The following is a 12,158-nucleotide window of genomic DNA, read 5'->3' as shown; positions in this document are numbered from 1 at the left end:
GATCACATGGCCAGCTGTGGATCAACACATGATGATGAATGATGAACACAAGTACACAACTATTTGTACAGATCAAAGTACTTTCGGCCATTTGTATTTTTAAGTACAATTGTATTAGCATTAATCTATATTGAAGTTTTACTTTTATCTAGTAAATCTGATGTAAGTGTGGGCAAGCATAATGTACAAAATACTTCTAGGTGTTTTAAATAATAATCATGCATGCATCTGTATGTAAATTTAAAATTGTAAATCATGAAATGTGTATTTCGTTCACGCTATGCCATGCCTGGAGTAAAAGGTCCAGTTGTCTTGAATGTTTGTTGATTTAAGCTGAATTTTACGCGATTGCCGACCGATTGCGATATCGGTGAATTTAGCGATGCATGCATCGCTTGTCGCTTTTGCATTTATACTTTAAAGCCATAAGGCCAAATAAAAAAATAAACATGTTTCACGTCCCCTCCCGCTTCCTTTTTGAGGTTTCTTCAATTATTTTTTTTATTTTTTGAAATTCAGTTATAACTTTTCAAAATATATGTCTAGGAAGTAGAGATGCTTTCTATAGCCTTGCTAATACGCAAGAAACACTTTGGGAAGGTTTTGAGATAATGAGAGGGGCCTACCTCTCAGAACAACAAATAAAAAGAGGCCTCCTCTTTTTTTCCAGGAATTTTTGTGTACGCTAAAACAGCTCTAATTATGGCTTTTTACACCGATTTTGCGATAAAAAATAAAAAATAAAAAGTCCCCTCCTCCTCCTTTTTATCAAAAATCCGGACGTGAAACATGCTTTTTATTTTACTTGGCCTAATGTGTGATTTGCTTCACAGCGATGCCCTCAATTTTACTCGGATTTCTACTTTTTGCATAATTATAATGCCCAGTGGTGTATTAAAATACCATGTAAAAGACTAAGCCTGAAGTTCTTATAGTCTTTTACCCGGGCTTAGTCTTTTACCCGGTTTTATTCTGAGTTCATCGATCGACTGCTTGCTAACATCTCCCGTGGATGTCAGCTTATGTGTACACACGCGAGCGCGATGCTCCGTGTAGTATTACATGTTACGATCGGTGAGCGTATAGTACACACATTGTAGGCGCTGGAATGAAATTGCAATTTTCTTCGTTATACCTCATTTGTTTGGCTCGAAATTAAAAGGGGATAATGTGATCAGAATCTATTCTTTGTGCAAATCACACATTATTGCTTTAATATCACGGGGATTGCAGACGACAATTAAAATATTCTATATGCCACAAAATACATTTTAGAACATCCATTGCTGTGAATAATTATTGCTTTGAATTAATTCTGTACCAAAAGTTTATAATCCAGAAAGGTAAATTAATTAGCAAAATAATAGATCCAGTTGATAGGAAATGATTGTTTGATGCATTCACGTGTCAAGCGATATCGCTCAAAAGTTGAGATTTCTTCAACTCGCAGAAGCGGCGTCATTTTTGCCTTGGCGATTGGTATCGCTTGATCGGCTTGAAAACGGAAGTAAACACTGCATGTGTGAGAATCGCTTTTCTGCAAAAACAATCAAGTATAAATTCACCTTTATTCCTTTAAATTTGTATGTTTGAACTGTTTGCATAAAGATGATTGAATAAAAGGCCCCTACTATTTGTTTAATTCAGTCCGAGCCATTTAATACAAGGTTGCTCAGCTCAGACTGAAATTATATGGCTGTTTTGTTTTAAATATTGCCGCCTATATCCATATGAAAAAAAAGGTAATAGGTACATGGCTTATATTGACTGAAAGGTGATATTAGTACAATTTTTCTTCTTGGTGAGGCAGTGATCGACATCAATGTGTTCACTGAGACTACTGGTCCGGTGTCAAGCGGGCATTTATACTAAATCTTTAACGCATTGTGTGTCAGGCATGAGAATTTCCGAACGGCTCGCCAAAAATCGCTTGCCCCCCCTCGCCCGCCAAAATCACTTGCACCCCCCTCTCGACCTGCAAAAAATCTTTGCCCCCTTGCACATGCCAAATTTTTGGGATCCCAAATTTGCATATTTAAGCGTTTCCGTACGGAAGTGTGAAGCTATGTAAATCAGACAGAAGTGTGAAGCTATGTAAATCAGCTTCACCCAAACGTTGTAATCCAGGCATTAGTTAACCCACAATTTTAACATTATTGTATAGTTCTGATGCTACAATTTCTTCATTCTGTAATTGCTTTTCTGTTGCAGGGTATAATGGCTGTTGTAGAAGGGGACCATGAAGATGACTATAGGTTTCTAAAAAACTTTCCACCAAAGACGCCACATGTAGTTTTGTCAGCTGAGCAGATAGGTTCTAAGGATGTCTTTGTCATTGGTGATGTTCATGGTTGCTACGATGAACTTGTTGCTCTCCTTGAAAAAGCTGGTGTGAGAAACAATCCAAATGTCATCATTATTTTTGTTGGGGATTTGATAAACAAAGGACCAAAAAATAAAGAGGTACTACGGCTTGTACGTGACATTGGTGCATTAAGTGTTCGAGGGAATCATGACCAAAAGAGTTTGTATCAAGTGGTGAAGTTAAAGGAAGATGAGACTTATCCAATCCGTTCTAAGTATGAATGGCTCCGTCTTCTGGACGATACTGACATTGAATTGTTATCCCAATTGCCTTTCACCATATCAATTCCAAGCTTGGATGCAATGATTGTACATGCAGGACTAGTACCAGGTCATCCTTTGCCAGAGCAAGACCCCTGGGATATGATGAAGATGAGAAATGTGATGGAGAATATCAACTCCGATGGAAGCAAGAGTTATGAAGCCATTGAAGATCTGCAACCAGGACATTCTTGGTCCAAAATGTGGCCTGGACCTGAGCATGTTTACTATGGACATGATGCAAGACGGAGATTGAATAAATCCCCTTATGCTACAGGTCTTGATAGTGGCTGTGTTTATGGAGGAGAACTGACAGGAGTTTTTCTCACTGGGAGTAAACAGTTTGTCAGTGTGAATGCAAATAGTGTCACTCCACAGTGCTCCTAATAAGTGAATTCAAGTCAACTTTTTAAGTAGGTTTTAATTAACACACACTTTTTGGACTTCCACACCAGTGGGTAGTGGTGGAAGGTCAAACATGTATGTGTGTTTTAGGGTGTTTTTCTTTATAATTATTTGATCAAATTTTTAACTAACTTTTAAGTGCAATAGTTGCAGAAATTAACATTGTTTTTTTCACTGGGAGCAAAAAGAGCTAAAAATTTGTCAATGTGAAAAAGAATTGTGTAGCAAGAATGTGTATTATCAGGTCATTGTAATATGTAATTGGGTCAGACTATGACTTCTAATATTGTGTTAGTTCGCAAGGCAAACTTTAAAAAAACGGGCAAAACAGACGTGTCATTTATCGGTATGACATTTTCGTTACTGACGCTGCCCTATACGGTATGGTATGGGTTCCTCGTACTAATATTGTGTTATACATTTTGTGTCATACATCGTGTATTTTGTATCAAGTTAGTTTCCACTTTATTAAGTTTATGAATTCAAAGTGAATGACTTTTTGTAACTTGAGAGGGCCATGGCAAAAACCTGGAAGAAGCTTTACCATACAAACAAGTAATTGCTTGTTTAAACGTTTACTGCAAAATGAACATCATCAAAAGTGCAGAAGTTACTAAAAGACTTTTATGTATACATGTATACAATACATGCAGGTTAACATCAGGTGCCAATGTTGCTGCAAGAATGTGGTCATTTAATTTGACCATTTTACCACTAGAGCATGACAGTTTGACCACCTGCTGTGTTTGAGGTCACTTTGCTTGATATTTTGGCACCACATGATCATGAGTGCCTTAAGTAGTAATCATGGTAGCGGTTGCTGGTTGACTTCAAATTTATAAATCAGGGCCCGGTGTACGTGGCTGGTAATTGTAAGCTAATGGTAATTGGCCAGTCTAATTGTGTCAATTGCACTTTATTAACAGGGTTTTTTGTAAATCAGCCAACAATGTCAGGGGCTGGCATTTTCTTCGAAGGGGGGGTAGAATTTTCAGACCAAAAATAGGGGGTTATAATTTTTTAACACCCAAAATAGGGGGTTATAGAATTATTTAGGGCTGGTGACTTAAAATTTTAAGCAAGCCATGCCGCATTCTTTAACTTCACAGTCGTATGTAATGTGCGTACAATCTATGCAAAATTTTTACACGCTCCGCGTGCCTTCTTTACACTTACAATAAAAATTTTACCGCGCTCCACACACTTTCTTCACTTTTAAGTTTTGACACGCTAGGGGGTCGTAAAAAAATTTTGCCCGCGATAGGAGGGGTCATAAAAAAATTGACTCCGGTCACCGACATATTTGGGACCCCCCCTTCCGAAGAAAATGCCAGCCCCCTGAAATAAAAGCTGTTTATAGTCACTTTTCAGCCTATCTGATGGTTTTCGTCAATTACACTTAAAAAACCAATATTGTTTCACAAGACAAAAATAAGTTTTAAAAAGACACACAAAAGAATTTTTTTAGACAAAATTATCCAAAGTTGTATGTTTTTCTATAATTGTAAAAATGTTTGAAAATTGTAAAAACTGTGTTTTAGACTAACAAATCTAGGAATATTTAACCATGAAATGGTTTCTTTTTAAAAATGTATTTATATTTTACATAAAAAAACAAAAATATGTACTCAAAACTGAACGGAACAGTGACTGGGAACATGAATCCAATCTGTAGGTCCAAAATTGTGTTTTCACCTTTAATTATTTTTTTTAAACACAGTATGCTCTTTTTAGAGCCATCAGAAGTCGCACGACTACTCCCAGTGCCAAACTATATTCAATACACAGAAAGAGCTCTTTCCAGTGTCATGGTATTTTACAAATTCAGTTTTATATATATATGCAAATAATTCAATATACTTCTTGTCAAAGTCATTATTATGTGATACAACTGCTTCTGGAGCATGAAGTAGATTCAATATGTGTGATCAGCTTTTTTCAGAGCCATGTGTATGTGACACTACTGCTCTTGGAGCATGAAGTAGATGCATGAATGACTTTTTTTTCCAGAAACATTGTGTTTACTCCTGGAACTAGAATTGTGACTGGTAAACTATTTCAGTTAACAAATAAGCAAAATGTAATAAGTTTGAAGTATGCTAATCAAAGAGGTTATGCATGGATGGATATATGGCTCTGAAAAGAGCTGTGTGCTTTTACATTGTTCTTTGTTATACATGTGTGTGTGAAAAAGACATAGTTTTGTCTAAACCTTCGTTTTATAGCTAGCAAACTATATTTCTTGAATCATTTCAGTTCCTGAGGTTTGCTTTTTAAAGTCCGGGCATAAAATGGATGCATAAAATGAGCATTGGCTCGTGATGAAAATCTTACTGTACAGGATGACATAGGAATGTAAGTGGATAAACGATCAAACAAAGCAATTGAATGAATGAATGAATGAATGAACGAACGAACGAATGACAATATTTTAATAAAAATAAATTTCAACCAATACTGACTGCAATTTTAAATTTTGTGTTACCCTTTTATTTCTTTATTCATGTGCTATGCTAACCTTGATTCAAGTCTGTATCACCCGAAGCCCACAATACTACATGAATGTTACTGTGCATGTGCTGTGCTGTGCATATGATGCATGTCAGACAATGATAGAAATTCTCCAGCAATGGGCGTGGTCAAAGATAAAGACACAGCCTGGATATTAATTCCTTAGAAAAACTTCCACAATTTCGAATTATCAACTATCTCCTAATTATGGCATACTTCTTCAACTATCTACTGCTGATAGGACATTACTTCAACTACTATCTACTGCTGATAGCACACTACATGTACTTCATCAACTATCTACTATTGATATCACACTACTTCAACTACCAGTACTATCTAGGCTGCATGTAGCAGATAGCAAACTATCTACTGCTATTCCCAGCTCAGTACTACTACATCAACTATCTATTGCAGTAGATACTAATTGATGAAGCTGTGTGCTATCAGCAGTCCTAAAGAAGCATGCTAACAACAGCAGAGTGTATGTTGAAACAATATTTATCAACAGTAGATAGTTGATGATGTACAAGCTGTAATGTGATATTAGCAGTAGAAAGTAGTGTGCTATAGGCACAGGGCCGGATTTACAGTTGGGCCCTGGGCCCCCAAAATTTGGGGGCCCCCAAAATTGCCCTATATGCATCTTCCTTTTAGCCCCAATACCGTAGAATTCAGTCTACAAGCATATGCCTCTAAGCGAGGTATTTTTTGACGAAAGAGACGAAAGGCAAATACCCTCCACAAACACATTACAATAGATTGGTCTTACAATAATACGTGTAATAAATCGCCTATATCAGTAATATAGTTGTTCAAACTCCAAATAATGTTTTTGTGGAGAGTTTCTGCCTCTCGTCTCTTGCATTAAAAAAAACCCGTTTAGAGGCATATATATGCTTGTAGACAAGGTTTTACGGTACAGCATGTTTTGGGCCAAAAATGGGGTAAAATTTGTCCTTGGTCCTTAAAATGGCAAAATTCACCATGATTTGGAGCTGAAATAGGCTAAAAAATTTTTTTCGCGCGCAAATGTTATGGTAATATCAGAACAAAATATGCTCGCCCCCTCTACATTTTAATGCATCCGTTGTCGATCTTAAACTTGCCCACTTGAGTGCACAACTGCACATGCCTTCCTCCACACAGTGAGTTTGAGGCCTCCCAAGTTTTGGCCTGGCCCAGGGCCCCCAAAAAGGTAAATCCGACCCTGTATGGGCATTGGGAAAGTGGTGTGCTATGATATCAGCAGTTAATTATTAGTAGCATGATAATAAGCAGCATTATACTTGATAAAGTACATTGAAGTGGGTTATTGGAAATATAATATCAATGATAATAATACAAGTGGATAGTTGACATGATTATTATAAATTACCAAATTCAAAACATACCAAAAATGTGGTGTTGTTTCATAAAATATTGACAAATCATGTAGAATATTTCAGGGTTGGCACGATTTAAATCAATTAATTTAAAATCAAATGATTTTTTTAAACAAATCACTGATTTAAATCAACTTTTTTTTCAGTTTTTACCATTTTTGATCAATTTAAGTTAATTTCTATCTTGAATGACTGTTTTATTTCATTTGTAATGCTGCTTCACCTTTTGGATACAGGTAAATATGATTTAATTTTATCTATTGCTAAAAATCACTTTCAAGGTGCAGAATTCAACAAGTTTTTCCCACATGATTTTACCAAATTTTTTCCTTGAAATTTTCACATCACACGTTTTGATTTTTTGTACTGAAATACTTGATAGGATTGTGCATCTGTCTAGCATTCCACTGGTCTCTTTTGACTTTATCATGGGGTGTAGCAGTTCTTGGAATCAAATTTTTTTTTTAAATTGATTTAAATAAAAAATAATTAGCAATTTTTTTTTTTTATTCAAAAATTCGACCAACCTTGGAATATTTTGGAGTGAGCTGTATAATTAATCAGACTGTAACTTTTGTCGTGATAAAATACGTACCAGCTTCTATTATCAGCAGATAGTTGAGTGTTCAATCAGCAAAAGAAAAAGTTCATGTTGTTTTCAAAAGGGCCCACAAATGTTGTCAGAAAGACCTATAAACGTCGTCACAAAACATTGTAAAATTATGTAGGCCTATTAGCAAAAATATGTTTCAACATTTGCCAAAAATATTTATGAAGTGTTTCTTTGTATTAAATCTAACATTAACAAGAATAGTTCGGTGTATAAACAATTGTACAAGTTTCGTCTTTGTAAAAATCAATTTATATTGTGCATAAGACACTTTGTACAAAAGTTGTAGCATTTTTAAATGGTAGGTCTAACGTTTGCCACCCTGATCATATTACAAAAACGATTCTCTTATAAACCATCATGCGCACAGTTTCCACCTCGATACACCTGAGTACACATTTTCGTCCAAGAGCTCTCAAGCAAGCAGTGAATTGCCTCACACAGTCTTTGATTACACTACACGGTTGAGCAATGTAAGAGCTGTGGAGCTTCTAACTGAAAAATGGGCATCTTTGATTGGTTTTTGTCAAAACCTCAAGTGTTCCCTTCATCCAATCAGAATTTTGTATATGTCAAACGAAAGCTAACACTTCCCCTAAACAGTGGCGTAGCTGCCGGGAGGCAGGGGGAAATTGCCCCCCGGCAAAATTGCCTATTTGGGCCCCGCCCCTAGTGCAAAAAAAAAAAAAGGAGGGAGAGAGAGGAAAAAAGAGAGGGAGAGGAGGGGCAGAGAGATGGGGAATCCATACGATAAGCAATACCATACGATTATTATCAATAAGCCTGGCAAAAATTGTCTATTTGGGCCCCCTCCCCCCCCCAAGTGCAGGGAAATTTGGTGGATTTGGGCCCCCGCCCCATACAGGCCCCCCCCGGAAAAAATCCCAGCTACGCCGCTGCCCCTAAAACACTTCTCGTCACTAGGTCAACAGATAACGCAATTCAATGTTATAGCAAGGAACCTCAAGTATTCCTTAAATTTGTTTTTCAAATTTTATGTCATGAACAAGCACACTTATATTGTCCATATAGCGTCACTAGAATGGGCAATGACCAATTCTCTTTAAATTGCAAATCTTGTACAAAAAGTTACTATTTTCGCCTGTTTTGTCATACGGTTGTACATGTAAATTCAATGAACTATGACTTTGCTAAAGAGTGCTTACAAATTGATGTTTATTTAACCAATTGTCTGCTACTTGTAAAGTAAATGTGTCAAATATCTGCCGTTGATATCACATTGCTTCAACTATCTCATAGCGCACTATCCATCAACTATATAGTAAGCTACTTCATCTAATATATCTGCTGCTTTAACCATGCAATTACTGATACAGCAGACTATTTCATATAATATACTGATATCACGCTACTTCATTAACTTTCTACCGTTGATAGCACCTTACCTAAACGAATCAACTGCTGATAGCGCACTATACTTCAGCTATTAATTGCTGCTGATAGCACACTACTTCATCAGCTATCTACGAATCAACTGCTGATAGCGCACTATACTTCAGCTATTAATTGCTGCTGATAGCACACTACTTCATCAGCTATCTACTACTGATAGCACGCTACTTCATTAACCGCTAATAGGGCGTTACTTCAACTAATCAACTACTGATAGTACGCTATGTCATACTATTGATAGCACCTTACCTCAACGAATCAACTGATGATAGCACACTACTTTATCTACTGCTGATAGCACACTACTTCAGCCAGGCCCGTGACGCCTAGGGGGGTGCGACCGCACCTCCCCAAATTTGCAAAAGTATACAAAAGGTCCCAAAAAATCAGGTTTTTTACACTTTTTTGGTCAAAAAAGGCCCAAATTTTGGGGAAAAGTCCACTTTTCACAAAATTGCCCCCCCCCCTTGGAAAAAAAAAGTCCACTTTTTCAACATCAGCACCCCCAAAAAAAAAATCCTGCATGCACGGGCCTGACTTCAGCCATATACCGTAAAATGGGGTAACTTCGGTCAGCGGGGTAACTTTGGTCGGTCAAATATATTTTTTGAAATGGTCATATTTCCGTACAGCAATATTGTTTTTAGTCATATTTGGTGTCAATTTGTTAAGAAATATATTTGGAAGAAATAATAGTCGCTCATGTCCAATTTCTTGAAATTTACTTTAAAAATTGATTTTTGACCAAAATTAGCATTTTTTACATTTTTTCTTTTAAAATAAAAATCGATATTTGTGAGCAAGGATGTGTGCTTGATTAATTTTGCAAGGGGTCAAATGTCACAAAAAACAACAACTTGCTCATTTACAGCGAAGACCAATTTTTTTGATTTTTTTTTCTTCATGGAATGTAATGCTCTGACCAAAGTTGCCCCAAATGCGGGGTAACTTTGGGCAGGCTATTTTTAACCCCTAGGGCACCCTTACAAAATTATTGAAAAATCTTTTTCAACTTCAAGGTGTAGAAGGGAACCTATAATGTTATAAAAAAGAGTTAATTAGAAATATAATTGGTTTTGTTTGGAAGCAGTGGTTTAAAGCTATGAAAAGTGGCACAAAGTTACCCCATTTTACGGTACTACTGATATTATTGTTACGAGTCGTACTTGACTCAAGGCCAAAATCACCTTTTACCCGAACTCACACGAATGCACAACACAAATACACTGTTCGTTTAAGCTAACAAAATCTAAGTCTTTAATTGAAAGCAAGTTTCGTTTGGTACAATATAATGACTACAAATGCACATATACATTAATCAAATATAATCACTCTTTATCTATTTTGTACTTAGCCAGCATTCTTCTTGGTGATCATAAAGTTCTTGTAATGTTCTGGACGACTGATGTAATATATCCCTATTCACTTGTCCTGCGACAATCAGCGAAGTCCTTTGTACACTTGCATTGATAACTCCTTGCGTATAAAATCCTTCTAAAATATCTTCAGGAAGCAGGACTGCAATGCAGTTGTCCCCACTTATTTTGACAGTTGCGTTGAATCAAAATACCAGACTTCAGCAAGTCGACAGAAGAATATATTTCCTTTCTTGGAAGAATAACGTTCTTTGACGTATTCTAGATCTTCTCCGACAACACTGGTAAATAGTAGTACTTTGACTACATAAAATACTTCTGGTTTGCAATTTCCTTTCTTTGAAGGAATTGGACTGTAAGCATATTAGCTAGCTAGCCCAGATCAACGCTATAAACTGTGTCAATAATTGTGTTTACATTTTCTTATATATCAAGCAGGGGGAAATCCCAAATATTAATAGCCAAATGTGGAAATTCCCAAGCCTTAATTATAGCATTAACCTTTCTCATTACATCACTTCCTGAGGGAATCCCGTGACATCATCTTCTCTTTACATCCTCAGGGGGTTTCCAAATATTCCAAATTAGATATGATTCAACTTGTTTTGCTCAATTTGAGAGGGAATTCCCAAAATGTCATCACTCATGTAACTTTGTAAACAAAGATAAATCATCAAACCAAACTACTCAGGGCACATCACACCCTGCCCCTTAAAAGAAGAAAGTTTGAATGTAATGAAAACTTTCTTAATTGTTTTCTTCTTTTACATCAACTTCAACTTAATGTTAACATTGAGTGCTTAACTCAACATACACAGTAGCTCACAGTGACTACTTGTCACACAAGTTCCTTTTTAAAAGGAATTTTTGTTTGTCAGTTTTTATGCAATTCTGGACAAGGCATCAGCCATTACATTGTCTTTTCCCTTAATATGTTTGATGTCCAGATTGTACTCTTGCAAGGTCAAACTCCACCTCGCCAGTCTTTGGTTTTTGTTCTTCATCCTGTTGATGAAGGTGAGGGGATTGTGATCTGTGAAAACAAGCACAGGATATACTGTGGTACCCAAATACACATCAAAATGTAGCAGTGCTAATAGCAATGCTAGACACTCCTTCTCAATTGTGGAGTAATTTCTCTGGTGCTTGTTGAATTTCCTTGAAAAGTAACATATAGGGTGGTCAATTTGATCTTCACCCTCTTGCATCACAACACCTCCACAGCCTATGTCACTGGCATCAACAGTCAACTTGAACTGCTTCTGAAAATCAGGTGCAGTAAGTACTGGTGAACTCATGAGTATTGATTTGACTTTGTGAAAAGCATTTTCACACTGTTCTGACCAAATGAATTTTGCATCCTTCTTCAACAAGTCAGTCAAAGGACTTGCTATCTCTGAAAAGTTTGGACAGAACTTTCTATAATAGCCAACCATTCCTAGAAATCTCATGAGTGCCTTCTTGTTTACAGGTGTGGGGTATTGCTCAATTGCTTCAACTTTGGCTTTGATAGGTTTCACCTGACCTTGACCTACAACATATCCTAAGTATGTGACTGTGGCATGGCAAAACTCACTTTTTACCAGATTGACTGTCAGTTGTACTTCAGACAGCTTCTTAAACAATTGTTGGAGTTGTTCCATGTGTTGTTCCCAAGTTTGACTGTAAACAATCAAATCATCTACATACGCTTCACATCCCTCTATGCCTGCCACAATTTGGTTCACCATTCTCTGAAATGTCGCTGGCGCGTTTTTCAACCCGAATGGCATAACTTTGTATTGGTAAAGACCAAATGGTGTACAAAAAGCAGAAATCTCTTTGGCACGGTCT

The 12,158-nt window shown here is 36.7% G+C and overlaps 1 protein-coding gene and 1 long non-coding RNA gene across 2 annotated transcripts in view; both read left to right on the top strand.

The window, feature by feature from the left end:
* The window catches only part of LOC140151059 (uncharacterized), a 525,069-nt gene that overhangs the window by 252,930 nt on the left and 259,981 nt on the right, over positions 1-12,158 (top strand). The gene's annotated exons all lie outside the window — the stretch shown is intronic.
* Positions 35-3,133, top strand: LOC140151012 (bis(5'-nucleosyl)-tetraphosphatase PrpE [asymmetrical]-like). Its single transcript, XM_072173205.1, has 2 exons — positions 35-162; positions 2,212-3,133. Exon 2 carries the CDS (start codon positions 2,218-2,220, stop codon positions 3,010-3,012), a length of 795 nt encoding a protein of 264 aa, XP_072029306.1. The 5' UTR covers positions 35-162; positions 2,212-2,217; the 3' UTR covers positions 3,013-3,133.

This window comes from Amphiura filiformis, chromosome 1 (assembly GCF_039555335.1).
Source record: "Amphiura filiformis chromosome 1, Afil_fr2py, whole genome shotgun sequence".
Classification (NCBI taxonomy): domain Eukaryota; kingdom Metazoa; phylum Echinodermata; class Ophiuroidea; order Amphilepidida; family Amphiuridae; genus Amphiura; species Amphiura filiformis.
This window is presented reverse-complemented; position numbering and strand designations above follow the sequence as displayed.